The following is a 16,628-nucleotide window of genomic DNA, read 5'->3' as shown; positions in this document are numbered from 1 at the left end:
CTGCTGCGGGCAGCAGTCATTGTCTGTACAATAAGCCTAAGGCAAAGTGGGAGTCCTGGAGCTAAAGGCCAACTGCATGTACAAAACAATGAAGTGCTTGGGGATGTGCACTCATTGTTTTGGAAGAATCATAGGCATTGATTTGAGCATTCTGGTCATTCTTTTTCTTAAATTCAACACTAGTGTAATTCTTTCTACAAATGGTAGAAGTGTTAGATAAAGCAGCCTAGCCTGTCCAGGAAAGAATTTTAAACTGTTTTGAACTGAGACTTTTCAATCTTGATTCTCTTGAATATTCTTTCTAAGTGGTTCTGTTTTGGCTTTTTGCAGAAGTGTTATAGGCTTGTCCACCTTGAAATAGCAGCAGAATTAGATGCTGCCATATTTAACACTGTACAAAAACAACAACAAAGAACTGCAGAATCATTGGAGCAGGAGCTAAACAGATGTGACACCACTTATTTTGCATTTTCCACTTATTTTCTGACAATGTCACATGCTCTGAATCGGTTGGAATCCTAAACAACTTAAGTGTTCTTTTTATTCAGGTTATCAATATATTTTTTTAAACCTAGAATTAATAATGTTCCTCCTTCTGTAACCTGCATCGATGTAGATTTAGTTTTTGTGGTATCTAAACTTGCACAGTACTTATTATCTATGTATTCATCTTCTAGGCCAGAAGTTCTTGTTGACTGATTGTTAACATTCATGTGTTCTAAAGTGCTTTATTTTTTTTTGTTGGGGGGGACGGGGGAGAGCAGAGCAGGGCAGCACAGGGAAGTGCTTTTAACAATTGCTTTTAGTTTTTGGAAATGAGCCAGCTAGGTCTGAGAGCCTGAGCGGGGAGGGGGGAGCACAGAAATGTAGGTATTCAGCCCTCATAGTTGACTAAAAAGCAACTGGCAAAGACTTTAAACTAGATTTGCTCTGCACAGATTGCCTTGCCTGGATTCCAGTATTTCTTGGGAGGCTCTGACCATATACTCTTCAGTTATGCTGGTGTTGTCTGACACTTTTGACCACCAGCTCAGGAGGGCTGATTCTAAGCTTTTTTTGCTGTAATTCTTGTGCTCCGTGCTGTAGGGTCACCAGTGATCAAGGTAACCTCTTGCCTATGGTGCACTACAGTGGAGCTGCAGCCCAGGAGATAATCAAGGCCTGTTTGTCTCTTCACCGCTACCCCCAATCCTGCAATTCCTTTAGTTCTTTGCTCACACTGGCTTTGAATGGAGCTGATTCTTTGCTCAGCAGCAGCAAGTAAGCAGCTCGTGACCCCAGCAGATGTTTCTGCATTTTAGGCTAATGAGAATTCACTGGATTACTGCAGCCTTCCCTGCCTCAGAGTAAATACTACTTTGTTGGAGATCTGGAAACTCATACTGAATATGATAAACAAACTGGCTGGTCTGTGATTGCCAGGACATGAAAAGAGTTCCACGGCAGCAGAAGATCTAACCGCTCTGAAATGCACCACTGAGCCACACCAATTAAGAGCATTTCCAGTGATTATGTGAGCATTCCTGTTCAACTCATAGAAATGATTTTTAGGTTGTTTCTTCCGCTGCATTTGTGTGTGGTCCGTAAAGCACAAGGATGGAGGGTGAGATTTGCAGAGGAGTCTCAAATGCCTCTGAGTTTCTTTTAAAATAATAATGGATATGCAGGACCTGTTGAGCTTCCTGCTATTTCAGGATCTTAAATTTCATGTGTTAGGGAAGCAAACACAATTTGCCTCTTAAACAAAAACTTAGTTATGTCTTATGTAGATAAAGTGTATTTGGAGGTGGCCTGTAGGGTACCAAAATTTAATTCCTTGTTTTAATATCTATTGCATGGGGGGTGGGGTAATTAAACAGCTGATTGAACAGTAGTTTTCAGGACTGCTAACCAAAAAGATACTCTGGTGCTTAATCTTTTCAGCAGTCAAGCTTTGTTGTGTGTTTCTTCAGAACTTCGACAGTATTTCTTTAAGTGAAATGGTAAACAAGTATCTAGGAGTGCAGCACTGATCCCCAGCTAAACCACGATGAAGCTTATTAGCTCGACTATAGACGATGTCAGTACACTTAGGCAACTACAGCGTATTATTGACAAGGTAAGTATAGAATCTCTATAGGCAGTACCCAAAGATGTCAAGAGCCCGTAACCCTTTCTTGCTACCTTCTTTCTCTTGAGAAATTTGTCTTCACCTAACTGAACAAAATCAAATTTCTCGACTTAATATGATTTGTATGATAAAAGGACACCTCCACCTGTTCCTAGTTATAAAGGTGTCCAGCTGAATTTTTAGTAACTCTGAGTGTGGAGACTTCACAGCCTCTCTAGATCCCTTATTTCTTTATAAAACTCCCACCAAACACTTGACTATGCACAAACTTATATTGCATAGGTCGTATGTAGAGGCGGAGAAGAAAACTGGGAAGTAATTTCTTGCTAAATGACTTAATGACAACCGCTGCTAATTAAGCATAGTGCTCTATTCCTGTTTTAAATCAGCATCTGGCCATATGAATGATTTCTTAGCACCATTTCAGTCATTTTGTCAGGAATTAAATGGTATAGTACTGTGAAAGATCAGCCTCTTTTGTTCTGTAGATGATTAATAAACATTTTTGACATAGCTGTAATAATTACGTTCTCAATGCCATTATCCTATTGTTATATGCTACTCAGATTACATTCTTATTTTAGATGTGCTCTTTAATTATCCTTTCCTTGTAATTTTGTTCTAGAGATGCTTGTATGCCTGGGAGGCAGGATCAGTCTTGTTTCTACCACTCTGTATCTGGACTGATGTAGTTTGTTAAAAGACGTTAACCTCATGGCTGGTAAGCTTGCAGTAGTACAGCAAAGCCGATAGGACACTTTTTTTGCACTTATCGGTTTCTACATTACATATCTATGTTTGGCTAACAGAAAGGAGGCTGTCACAGAAACACAAAAGGAGAACAAAACTGGGAGTTAAAGAAATGGGTGTGGAGTTTATACCATGAATATAGTGCTGTAAAAATTAACTAGAGACCTTTTTCTTGTCTGATGGTATGTAATGACTGACATGAATGTTTTTTCCATTGGGAGGGGGACACAAATGATTCTGGCTTCCCTAAGGCTGGTGACTTGTCCAGTTTTGGGTGTTTTTTAATTTTTCACCCACGTTCTGCTGAAATCTAGTGTGTACAGTACTTCATGCAAAACTAAATAAATTAGTTGTTTTTACTTATGTACACAATTTACGCATATATTATCAAAATCTTTAAATAAGTGAGTATTACCTCCTGTGCCTTTAAGTCTGGTCATCTGTGTGGCGGGTTAGTGATAATACTCATGCTGAGGCAGTTAAAAAGGGCTAATTATTAATGGTGTGATCCTACCACTTGATTCTTGTGAGTAGTCTTACAGATCTGAATTTTGCAATTGAGCAGAAAAAAGCAAAAGGAGGCACAGCTGAGAGCAGCAGTACTCAAGAATTAGTATTATTTAGAGCTTAGTGTTAACTCTCACTTTTTGTTTGACACATACCTGTCTGATAAATTTAACATTACACATAGCTTATTTACTAGGTAGATGGGACTTTTGGAGGGGAAGTTCTTCTGCAGAGTAACAATGAGAATGTACAAGCGGTCAGGATATTAATTAGATCTAGTCAGAACCAATACAGATTTATTCACACCTTCTTCTATAAATTGCAGTCTCTCCCTCACCTTTCCAATGCACCAGTATAGCCATACCAATCCCCTGCACCACAGACTTTCAACCTGGACAAGTGCCTGAGATTCCTAAAATTTCATGAGGAGCAGAATTATGTTTTTTGTAAACGAAATAAAAATCTGAACTATGCACAGTGCAAGCGGGTGGGTGAATATGGCCCATAGATTTCACTGATGAATAGTTTTTATACATAAGCAGTTCTTATAGAACTTCCTTTAAACTCTTAACTATTACCAGATGTGGGTTGCAGGCGGCTGCTGGAATTCCAACACCTGTTGCATAACACTAAATAGGATTCATTTTGGCAGGCACAGAAAATTCCATTTCAGTAACTAAATAGTTTGAAATGATATCTAAAGCCTCTTTCTTACACCCACCCCCCCCCAGACCAAGCTGATCCTAGCCTTATTTACAGGATTGCACATAGTTTCATAATTAGAAGATGGTTTGCAGTCTTTAGAGAATGTAATTGCCTGATATTGCTTGTAGTCAGTAAATACCAAATAGAAAATCTTCAATTTTGGAAGAAATCTCTCCTTTAAAAAATGTTAACAATGATTTAAAAGGGCTGTACTCCACATAATGATAATTTCTAGCTGTGGCTTTTGAAATGTAGAAATACAGAGTTTTGTGTTCAAAAATACTGCAGCATTATGCTGCAGATGATGGACCTCCATTTTAGAAGTGTACTCTGCTGCATTTATCAGTTCATTGTTGAATCCAGTTGCTTCTTTGAAGTCCATACCCAGAGCTTTTTCAAAGATGTGGATGACTACAGAATGGGTGTTTAGTGGCACTTTGACTTTTTTGGTACATATTCTGTAGGTCTCAGACATGAGCCTGTAAGGAACCCTTTGTGGGTCTGCTCTAGAAAAGAGGTATGGATTAAGTGTAGAGATAATTCTTTTTTTAGAAAACATGATGCTGTTTCACTCAAAACCTTTCTGATCTTTGCAAAATTATTACAAAATCATTGCTTTGATTGGTGAGATATTGTACATCAATTATAGGCTGCTATACAATGAGAACAGCAGATGTGCTTCATTTTCAGGGCTGCTATACCATGAGAACAGCAGAGGTGCTTCATTTTCATTTTGCCTCCTTGTATTCTTTAATCAAAAGATTCCAACATGATCTTAAGTGTTACTCTTAGGAAGGAGACTAACATTAGTGTTGCTGTTTTGCAGGCAGGAAAATACTGAGGCATATAAAGTTCTGTATCTGAGAATATGATGAAGCTGAAAAAGAATTTGGAATTACCAGATTTTGCTTTATCTTTGCATGTTTCAGTTTGTCTCAAAAAAAAAAACCAAAAAAACCAAACACCCACCCCCACCCCCCAAAAAAAACCCAAAACCAGAAAAAAAACCCACAAAACATGTCAACTTTAATGTATTTTTTAGTAAGTTGCTTCTCATAAAGCCTAGCTGGCTTGCTTGGGAAACAATCTCTATGGATCTAGAGTTTGGATAAACTGAAGGAGAATGCAACGCTAAAGAAGAATCCACTCTTACATTTAGACAATCCAGCTATTGACATTTCTAGTTAAGTTGCAAAGGCCAAGCTGTGTTATGAAACAGTTATTTTATTAAAGAGTATCATAAACTGTTTGAAGTGAGACCTAGGTTTGACAGATTCAATGCAAGTTAATGATGATTTCAACTGTGCCATAGTTGCATTTAGTATAGAGAAAGAAAACTAATGTTCTAGCAAAACATTTGTAGAAAAATACAGCTGTTACAATGCCCACCATTCAGATTTTTTTATCTAATTCCATGTAAAACCAGTGTAATGCCAGTCAAACAGACATCACCCCGAAAAATACTAGTGCAAGCTTTGTGGAGAGCATTCATGTTTTAAGCTAATTAACATAATCAACAAAATACATTACTGGTTCTTACAGATACAGTCTCACTTATAGCCTTGACCATCACAGCTGGTACAACTCCTAGTACAGCATTTGAGTACAATTATACATTCTGAAGAACGGGAGATCAGAGGTAAAGCCCTATATACTTTAAAGATGGAGAGAAAAGATGTGTTAGGAGGGCCTCTTTTTGACTTCGTGCTTTCTTGCACGTGTCTTCAATTTTGGGCGAACAAAAGAGTCCCTTGATAGCTCGCATAGCATTGTTTGTCATGTGAAGATACATGAGCAATGAAATGAGCAAGAGAGGAGCAGTTAGGCTTAAATAGCACAGCAGCAAGCAAAATGGATTCAGCTTACATAATATTAAAAGCTGAAAGCTGCTCCAAGACATTCTGCAACTCCTCCCACAGATGAGCTATAGCTAGAAAAATCCCATTAAAAATAAATAAAAATAACCTTTCCCATGGTGGTGAACAATCTTAAAAAAACTTCTTGTTTAGTAGTGGGAGCGTAATTCCAATGATCTTATTGTATTGAATAAAACTCCTTCAGTTCTCTGCCCTGATCTTGACAAATCTGTAGACAAACAGTAAAGGACTGTTGATGTAGTAAGAGGGGTTTAACTAGGTGGTTTCTTTAAAACTTCTAAACTTGCCTGGCTGTGATTTTACACTGTTGTGTCCAGTCCTAGAAACTGCAGTGAGCCTTGCAAAATAAATAGTCCTTTTGATTTGGGACTCATTTGTTTGGTACAAAGAATTTTCAGGTGAGGCACGTGTTTCAAAGCCCTAGTCTAGGTGGTCGTTGGTTTTTGTTTAAATTTTCCCTCTTCTTCTAGACTTGTTAACACCTCTCCACAAAAATAAGACAGTGCTGTTTTAAGACAGGTTTAAGTAGGAAAATGTAGCCACATCTAGCAGTGTTATCCATTACTGAAGATAATCTGAACTTATCAAAAAGCTACTGAGTTTTTTGAAGTGATGTCTCATACTAAAATTAGTGTATGTTTCAAGCAATATAGAAATTTAGGCACCATTTTGTGCTCTCCTGGCTGGGGCCTGATCAGCCTGTGAAGTCCTGTTGGTGAAGTAGACGGGGAAACCTCATTCCTTTTGATGACTTTGTGTTTTTAGGGAATGGATTGACTTGCAGAAAATGTGTTGGTATTGATACTGCTAAAATATATGGTGATTAAAATAATTTTGAAAGAGAAGAATAATTTTAAAAGTTTAGCAGCTTTAGCAACATGATTTGCTGGTTTTCTTATGAGAAGCTAGGAGAAAGGGCTTTTGGTAAACCATTAAATTAACTTTTGGAAACAAATCTGTATTTTTGCTAAACTAAATGCTGGACTCCATATCAGTGATTTTTAGAAGAAATGGAACTGAGTTTCAAATAATGAAAATAATCTAGAAAAAAAAATAGTATTTTTAAAGTTTTTTTCAGGGGGGTGGGGGGTGTTGGGGTGTGGGCGAACTGATTCAAACTACCTATGTGGCAGGTTTTCATTTATTCATGGGAGGAGAGTTCAGCTCTGTTGAGGCACATCTGGGATTCTGCGTTGTCTCCAGCAGGGATGGGAGAAGTCATTCTTTGATATCTATGTGCAGCATTGAATCCATCGCTGTGAGACTTGGCATTTACTCTGTCACCTCGAGTTTGCTGTTGCCTTGCATATGCTTCTCCCGCTGCACCCTCTTCAAACTGGTGTAGTGAGGGCTCCCCCTCCTGTCTCGAGCCCCTGTGACCACGGGCTAGGACAGAGGGATGGAGATGGATAGATCAGGGCCTAGGGATGGAGAAGGACAGAGCAGCATCAGTGCCGGCACTGAGTTTTGAGTTGGAGAGCAGTTCTTTGGTAACACTCAGAGGAGTGCCTGGGAGTACAAAGACTCACTTAATGGGGCCAGCCCATGCGGGGGGATGCTGTGCCCAGGTCCAAGCTGCTGGGACCTTTAGGGAGTTTTGGGGACCTGAGCTTCTGCAGCTCCTGCATCTGCGTGAGGCACACCGGCCCCCCTGGGGAAGCCGAGGCGGAGGGCAGGGACACCAGGCAGGTACTCCCGGGGCTGGCTGGGCTCGGCGGATGAGGCACCGGTGCCAGAGCAGCCCTGGGGGGAGCAGCCGGCCCGGCTGGGCTGTCAGAGCTGCAGGGGAGGGTGGTGGTGGTGGTGGTGGTGGTGGTGGGGAGCGGTGGCCGCAGGTGGGAGCCCGCCGGGGCTGGGCGGGCAGCGCACCTGGGACACGGCCGGGGCGGGCTGCGGCGGGGCCGGGGGGCGGAGGTGCGGGGCCCGGCCCCCTCCCCCGGTGCACGCTGTCAGGAGCAGGCGGGGAGCCGCAGACAAAGAGCGGGGGCCGGAGCCGGAGCCTTAGCGGGCACCGGGGCCAGGAGGGGGCGGCCCGGGGGCGGGGACGCGGCGGGGGCGGTGGCCAAAGGCACCGGGGAGCCGAGCCCGGGAGCGGGGCGACGGGGAAGCTCGGGCTGCGCTTGCCGGGAACAAAAGGCTCCTCCTGGCCGCGGAGATCGCCGTGGCCTGTGGCTCCCGAGCCACCATGCCCCGCAGGGAGCCCGGCTGCGCCTGGGGGGTCCTCTTGACCCTCTGCAGCCTGAGCGCAGCCCAGCCCCGGGAGAGGCAGTAAGTACCGGGAGGAGGTCGGCAGCTTCCCCGTAAAGGGTGGCGGGGGGGACGCGAACCCCTGTGCTCCGCTAAGGGCTCCGGGGGTGGCTGCACCAACCACTTAACAAAGCCTGAGAAAGTCCCCTCGAGGGGCTGGGGTCGGGGAGGCGAGCTGCGGCGGCTCCCGAGCCTGCAACACGTTTGTACTCGCCGGTGCAAAAGTGCATAGCAGAGGGAAAGGCGGGGGGGGGGGGGGAGAAGAAAGCCGCCTCAGAAATACCTGCCTCTAGCTCCTCCAGCGAGTGGTTGCAAAGCTTTTATCTGCAAACAATTATTTAAGGAATCCGGGGTGTTGCGCAGGGGCTGCTGTTGTGCTTGGGATGGTTGAAGGTACTCTTGGTTGCTCCCGAAGAGCATGTGAGGCATTCTTGTGGGGAGAATCATCCGGGTTGAATCCACAGCTCGTTCTGGTGTGTTTAGGTTAGCTTTGGTTAAGGTTTGCTTTGTTCTTTACCCCTAGCTTATTCTAGCCCATCAACATCATTGAATAGCTGCATTAACTGAGTGCCATGGAGAACTTATTTTCACTTGCTTACTAGGAAATATTTCATGTCCTGCCAAGTTTTAGTGTAACCTGACAGAGCTGTTAGTCAAATGTGCATAAAGGATCTGTCCAGTCACTGTCAAGTTAACTGTTTAATTGTCAAGTTAAATATTGAAATACCACTTATTAAGTGATTTAAATGGCTGTACCAATGGACTGATACTTCAGAAAGAGTTGCACCAATTTAGAACAATGTGAATACATGTGCTTCACATATGGCACTATAGTGCTGTGCTTATGTGACAGTTTGAATCTAATCATTTCATACTGGATGCAGATGGTACTCTTTCTCCCTCCACAGCTAGATGGGCTGTCTTTCTTACCAAGAATTTGCAGGCTAAGTAGTAACTTTTTATTGTTATTTATTATTGTTCTGATGAATTTTCAAACCTGGCAACCATAAGGTTTTGAATCTGCAAGTGCCCCATGCGATTTAACTCAAATGCCACAGAGATCTGAACTTCCTTTGGGGGTAGTGGGATCTCCATGGCAATGAGGCCTGCTGAGAGAGAAACATGGGGTTGGAATTTGATAAAAGATTACTTGGGGGGCTGTAAAACACCATCATCGTCATCCCAAAGTGATAATTAATCATGAACTAAAGCAACCTGGCTTATGGAACTGTAGAGAGGCATGAGCTGAGAAATTTGGCTTAAAGTCATATCAGCAATTGCATTGTTTTAAAAGTTCCTTTTGGTTAGAAAAAACTCCAGAAAGGTGTGTAATGAAGAGAATATAAATGTGTTGCTTACAGCCCAACGCATCAAAAAGCTCAGAGCCTGTAATGCTTTTAGTTGACAAGTTCATGGCATGGTGCCATTCAGCACAGAGGAATGGTACAGATTCCATTCAGAAACAAGGGTTGTAGTATATATGGGAGGTCATCTAGGGTGGCTTTAAAACTGTATTTGTGCCTGCTAAAATCATTCTTTTTTGCTGGGGTTCTTAAACTTGCAGGATATAATTGAACACAAAAGTGCTAGCAGAACAGAATTTGAGCCCAGTCTTGTAACTGCAGTTTCTGGGCTGCTTCTATATAAATTGGGAGGTTAGACATGTGACACATATGCAAGACTGCCTCATAGAAAGTGTGGAGTGTCAGCACTGAGAGTCACTTTTTTTATGTATCAGGTTGAACCATGAAAAATAATTGAGGCAAAAATGTTAGAAGTATGTAATCTGTTTCAAAACAAAGCATTATCTACAAAACTCTATTGGAGGTTTAGGTGCCCTCTTACTCTTTTGTGAGTTTCAGCTTTTTTATGATTAGCTAGTTGTAGATTTAGTTTGGTTTTATATATAGCGTATAAATAAACCTATAGTTTACATGCAACAAACATTAATGCTACTGTCTTTAAAGAGTAAGCATTTGTAAGCCACTTAGGCTCTGTTCATTTCTACGTGCATTCTGCATTTATTTTATGCATATTAGAGACAGGCCTAGACTGATGGTGGGTGATGCTGCAGGGCAAATATGTTACAGAGTAATCTGTTCTTTTCCTTTTGTCATACATAGTGACTTACAAGCAAAGATCACACTCTTGTTTCTGTTCTTGACCATCCACCTCCAATTTTGCTCCTCAGGGGCTATTTGATTGCAGCACCTTCTGTTTTCCGATCTGGCGTTGAGGAAGCCATAAGTGTAACCATCTTTAACTCCATCAAGGAGACAACAGTCCAGATTCAGTTAGTAGTCAAAGGAGAAACTGTGTCACGAGGCCATGGAACAGTTCTGGGTAAGTTCCTGTAAGTCTGACCTTGAGAACTAGTTTATAAGTTGAGGTGCTGTGGGAGCACACCAGTACCTCTTTGAAAATTGCTTTAGGTTATGACAGAACTGGAACCAAACTGATATTTAATTAATTGACTGCTGCTAAACGTTCTCAGTTGATTGTGCTAATGTGGTTTTTATGTATGTGATCTGAAATATCCAAGGCTGATAATTGTGGAATACCAAGACATACAGAGGCCCAAGATAATTGATATTAAAGAGTTTTATAGTGAGTATCTCTCATTTTGAAACCGGAATGTTTGACACTGGGAAGCTGTGTAAGGAATGATACAAGTTCACTTTAAAGAAAAATACACAATTACATCATCATCATAATTCTTCTATCTTATTTTCAAATGAGACTGCTGAAATGCAGTCTCCCCAGTCTTCAGGACTGAGTAGGGCTGAGAGAGGTGGTAATATTTGTGCAGTTGGGTAAGTCTTTAAAATCCAAGACAGATACCTCTCTGTCCTGTGTGTAAAGACAAAAAGTGTTTTGGTTATGTCCAGCTTAAAACTGAATGAATTTACCTTAGTGCAAATGAAATCCAGCAGCACTGTTCCACCACTGCTACTAGTGGTGTAAGCTGTAATGTAGACAAGGCTCAGGCAATCAGGCTTTTTAACCATCATGCTTTAACCCTTCTGTGTGTAAGAACTGGGAGTTATAGAAAAAACATTTCCTTTCTTGGAACAGATTGTTTCTGGGTTTATCCTCCTCTTCTCTTTGAAATTGGCTGACAATTGCTAAGTAATTCAAAGGGAGTGTTGCTTACACATGTGGACAACATATGCTAAAGAGAAATCTTAGGTATGGCTGTATGCAGCAATCAAAATAGATTCTGTGAGTGTTTGTTTTGAGAATTATTCAAGTCCCAAAAGAGGTCAAGTCTGTTTTACAGCAAAATACTTCTGTAAGCGTAGGATACCCTGTGCTGAAACCTCAGCCTTGGTGGTACTCTCTAACTGTAGAGCACTTTGCAGTTTACCTTGTGCAAAAATTGTAAATAAATGTTGACCCAGTTCATTTTGGAGAGCTCTACTAGGTCTGACTTGCTCACCCTGCAGATTGTTTTACACAGTACATGAAAATTACTTCAGGTGAAATCATAATGAAGGGGTACTGCAGCTAGCAGTTCTGTGACATGGCATCTCCTTTCAGTCAACTGCAAATGTCTAAAATGTTAGTACCTTAGCCTGAGGAGAATAACTCTCTCTCTCTCATTTCAGATAAAAGAACAATTAAACTGAAGGTGAGTGTCAGTTATTTTAATGTTTTTGGTGAAAACATGAGGGACTTGTCTTCAATCACATCAGGCATTGCTCTCTGAGCAGCTGCGGCACAAATACAGGTCACGTTCTGGTGCACACACTGAGGAGGATTCAAGCTTTGCAAGAGGAAGAGTGAAGAATGAAAAAACAAAGCTTGATCCATCACAGCTTATCAGGCCCTTACACCACTGAAGAAAATCAATGGCTGAATCTGTGTCTCATTGTCAATGTAGAACTTCGTTGTGATTATTTTATAAGAATGGCAGTACATATGGCTAATTAAGTGATGTGGAGCATTGCACAGACCACTGAAATCCATAGTAGTGGCAGGTTATTGAACATTGTGTCTCTGCTAGTTACTGTGGTAATGCTATATTATTTCAAAAGCATAGTTTTTCACTAGTTTTGCTACGTTTTAACCATTGACATCAGTAATATTTTTGCCATCAGCATAGTCCATAAAATGAAGCTTACACTTGCTGAAGAGGTGGAGGGAATGAGAACAACTTTTTTATTTCCAAAGAGGATTTGTAGTGGAGTAAAAATATGATGAAATTAAATGCAATTCTGGCAGAGAGTTGCACTAGCCATTAAAAAGACATTAAATACACTTACCTTAGTAAATTACATTTTTAAAGCAGTATCTGGCTTTATTTGAATCCCTAGGATACTGGAGATCTGAGGTGCAGTGAAAAGTAGTCATTCTTACAGCAGAAAGACATCCTGTGAAAGATCTCCCCTGCTCTGCACCTTGCATGAGTTATCCTTCCTCATGCCACAGAGTGAGCTAAATGCTACCAGTTCAGAGTTCACTGTTCGTTGAAAGAAGTAATTTAGTTTATGCTATATGTAGGACCAAGTGATACCATACAGAAAAAAATGAAGCCATTTTCTTGGTTTCTGTGAGATAATTTGGCTGTACTAGTACAGGACCTTCGTCTTCATCTCTCTTCCTAGATCTTTGAAAAGTAGGGTTTTCAGTCTTGTTGATAAAGCATGATCAAAACATTTGGAACTGGAAGAGGTGTATTATGTGTATCATGTGTGGTGATTTGTGGTGGAAGATTATTGCTTCAAGTGTAGGCAAAATAGAGCTGGACTGAAGAACAAGTCTTAAAAGCGTTGGATCTGTTAACTTAGGACTTGCTTTGGAGTTGTCAGCTCTGATGGGAGGTAAATGGGGTAGGTGAAACAAATCATATAAATATTAAATTGTGATGCGCTTCTGGAATAGCAGTAGGCTCTGGATAGTATACTAGATGAATCCCTGTAACATATGACCCTGGGGAAAAAAAATTCCGTACTGCATCGCTAGCTCTTGATTGAAGCTGGTCATGTCTGAATAAGTCTCTTTGTGCAGTGCCATAAGAAAAAATGGCCTCTTTTCAGTAGATCCAGGTATTTGGGAACAGTTCTATTGTATTACTGTAGCACAGCACCTACTGCATCATTTACATTATCACTGGCCTGTAAGTAAACTAAAGCCTCTGATTCACAGAAGGCTAACTTGCATAGCGATGGTCTGTTGTGCCCGATTGGATCTCCTCTGCCTTGGTGGCATACCCCAGAGTTGTCTTTGCCTTCTCTGTAATTACTATATGGCTGATGTTGATACTGCTCTGTCCTGTCAGTGTTTAAACTGTGCCTGGGAATTAGGTTCTAGGAAGGGTTTGATACTTCCTCGCTCTTTACTGTGTTAATGTACAAGTGTGTAAGTATTACTTTCATTTTGAGAAGGTGTCATGTAGACCTGTGTAATAGGAAACATCAGCAGTTATACCAAATGCTGTAATTTCTTTATCCAAAGACTCACTGTTGAATAAAATATGCAGTTATTGCTGTTTTCATATTTATTTTATTCACTTTCAAATTATGACCTGTTATCATAATATTTCTGTATTATCAGACTTTTTGCTTCATAATTTTTAATCTAATGTAATTTTAAAAGTCTTTTAGTTCTCTGAACAACTGATTGAAAATGTGCAAGCGTGCATATTTTGTTTTGGCGGGGTTTTTTTGTGGGCTTATCCTTTTTTCCTCCCATCAGTAGAGCCGTGTCTTCCATAGCATGGTTGACTTCCCCATGTAACACATCTTCTTTAGTGGAAGCTGCACATGTAGATCAAATATCACTTTGCTTGAGTGATAAAGGGCAGAAGAGAATTTCCTGCCTGTTTTTAGCATGACTTTACCTCCTTTGAAGTTTATACATTGGAAAATATCTAGTATGTTCCTCATTTTCTTTTTATTACTAACACATAGTTGCACTGAACAAGTGGCTGCTCTTTGCTCACTTCAGTGTCAGTTATATTCCCCAGAAAGCGCAAAGGCTTTTCTGTGTCTTCCTCAACTTGTGGTCTGTTTTCTAGGTGCCTTCAGGACTTCGTGGACAAGCACATCTAAAAGTCTGGGGCAACCGGCATTTAGCAGAGGAAGGCTACATTTTTCACAACTATACCACAGTAACCATTGACAGCAAGGGATCATCAGTGTTCATCCAGACTGATAAACCTGTCTATAAGCCCAAGCAGAAGGGTAAAGTGACCTTGGAGAACTTGCCAGATGCTAGGGCTGCTTTCAAGCAAAACTTTTCTCGAGGGTAGATTCTAGGATGAGATATTCTGCTCAGTGTCAGCTGTGATGACTAATAAATTTCCTCTTTTCCTTTTTTAGTGTTGATAAACCTCTTTATGGTGACTTCTGACTTGAGACCAGTCAATGACAGGGTAAAGAAAACTTTTCTTTCACACTGTAAAATATGATGGAATATTTGGCAACCTGTGTTTTATTCTAACGTACATTTAGCAGAAATATAGTTGGATTTTTTTAACCTATTTAGGCATATCTTGGGATTGCTTGTTGTTATTTACAATTTAGTTGGTCACATTACTGATGAAGGAGAATACACGCTTTTGTAACACTAGGAAATATGATGTAACTATGCCAAAGCAGTTAGAATTTTTCAGACTTGCACTTTGTTTAGGTAATGCATGGATATGCAAGGTATTACTTCTCCACTTGGATGTGTGAGTGAAATGTGTGTTTCTCAGGCTAGTCTTACCAAAATAGAGATGTTTAAACTTTGTCACTTTGTGCTGTGTCTCAGCAGTTCATCACAAGAAGCAGAAAAGTAGCTTTGTTTTGTAAAGCTTTTTATTCTTTTTTTTTTCTTTCCTTTCAGATTGAAGCTTATGTGGTGGTGAGTATCTGTCTGCCAGTCATCTAGCATGTATCCTATAGAGGCGCAAGATTCTTGTAGCCTTGAGAGGAACCAGTCATGCGTCTGTGCCTTTTCAAGTCCATTATGGCCATTCCCAACTGTAACCTGTGCAATTATCTCTATCCCTGTGTCTTTAACTGATCTTTGTGTCTTGCTTTTTTTGTTATCATCAACAAATATACTTGTTTTCTACTTCAGTTTCAGAAATCCATTCCCATTTTTCAGCCTGAGAAGAAATTGGCTAGATTCACTGGGGTTAATAAATGTAACAGTCCCACTCAATTTCTCCCTTCTTTTCAATGCAGACACACTCCTATCCTTCATCTGGCTGGGCTGATATAGCAGGGCCATTCTCATCTCTGCACCCAAACATTATGATAGTGGACAATAGAAATTCATGGCAAGGAAAGGGTGCTCCTGTCTTCTTCCTTATGAGGTGAATGAGAGGTTCCTTCTGTGTCTAGTCTTTTTTTTTTTTTTAAACCATGTGTTTTCTTTAGCTGTCAGCAAGCAGAAGAATTCACCCTCTTGTTTGCATTCAGTCACAGATTTAATGCTGACAAAAACAGCGGGATTAATTTCATCTGACTTAGTCATCTAAAAAATGTCTTGTTAGTTGTACAGCTCCCTTTATTAATAGAAAGCATCTTCAGAGGCCAGTTCATCCCATCGAAGATAGGTGTCTTATAAGATAGGTGAAAGATCTGTCACTTGACAGTGCTTGTGTGCATTGGTTATAGAAGCAGTGTCCTTAAATGAGTTTGAATTTTAGAATACCCCCTGGTAAAGTATCTTCAGAAAAAATTTGGCAGATGTTAGTTACATTTGAGCTGTTAGTGAAGTGTATATATTACAAAATGAAGTTCTTTGTTGCAAACTGAGTTAAATGTGTTAGTGATATTCATTTTCACTGTGATGTTTCTCGTTCCTAAACCACTATGCAGGATCCTCGGGGGTCTCGTATGATAGAGTGGAGCAATTTGAAACCATTTTGTTGTGGTAAGTTTCAAATTATTTTTTCTCAGTGTATTGTTGTTTGCCTTTGCTTCTGCTTATACTGAGTTGTGTTCAACAAGCCTTGACAAGGGATGATGAGTGACACGGAGTTCATAGTATGTTGTTTCCTTTTTCAGGTATTGTAAATATGACTTTTCCTTTGTCTGATCAGCCAGTGTTTGGTGAATGGCTCATATTTGCTGAAATGCAGGGGCACACATACAACAAATCCTTTGAAGTTCAGAAATACGGTGAGTTGTATCGAAATCAACTTTGGCTATAACTCAAGTGCATTTGGAAGAACAAAATATTATGAAATGTTAGTACTTGAGATGAAACTTTTAAAAGGTCGTGAGTAAAAACTCTTTAGAGGCTATGTACTTCAGGGGTATAGACATTTGTAACTTAATCAAGCCCTTTGTTCCTGTCCTCCACACTTCATAAAGGACCTGAAATGGGATGTCGTATTGTATGATCTATTCGTGTAACAAAGATTTAATTTTGCTTTGGAAAACTCTTTAAGATGCCTTCAGTCTGTCAGTGCTTTCCTTCCTTTCCCAGAGCCC

General features: G+C 40.6%; 1 protein-coding gene across 3 annotated transcripts in view; it reads left to right on the top strand.

The window, feature by feature from the left end:
• CPAMD8 (C3 and PZP like alpha-2-macroglobulin domain containing 8) overlaps positions 1–16,628 on the top strand; it is a 62,991-nt gene that overhangs the window by 1,387 nt on the left and 44,976 nt on the right. Inside the window, exons 3-11 of one of the 3 annotated variants that reach the window (XM_080386801.1) lie at positions 1,302–2,098; positions 2,736–8,217; positions 10,388–10,539; positions 11,805–11,827; positions 14,216–14,381; positions 14,520–14,572; positions 15,028–15,045; positions 16,011–16,065; positions 16,200–16,313. In XM_080386801.1, the coding sequence (XP_080242927.1) occupies positions 8,135–8,217; positions 10,388–10,539; positions 11,805–11,827; positions 14,216–14,381; positions 14,520–14,572; positions 15,028–15,045; positions 16,011–16,065; positions 16,200–16,313 (664 nt within the window). In that variant the 5' untranslated portion in view covers positions 1,302–2,098; positions 2,736–8,134. Of the gene's footprint in view, positions 1–1,301; positions 2,099–2,735; positions 8,218–10,387; positions 10,540–11,804; positions 11,828–14,215; positions 14,382–14,519; positions 14,573–15,027; positions 15,046–15,371; positions 15,503–16,010; positions 16,066–16,199; positions 16,314–16,628 lie in introns of those variants that run through there. The other 2 variants (XM_080386802.1, XM_080386803.1) reach the window with 2 other exon arrangements.

Source organism: Falco punctatus (assembly GCF_963210335.1).
Source record: "Falco punctatus genome assembly, chromosome: 4".
Taxonomy (NCBI): Eukaryota; Metazoa; Chordata; class Aves; order Falconiformes; family Falconidae; genus Falco; species Falco punctatus.
The sequence above is the reverse complement of the archived record's forward strand: the minus strand, read 5'-3'. Positions and strand labels throughout refer to the sequence as shown.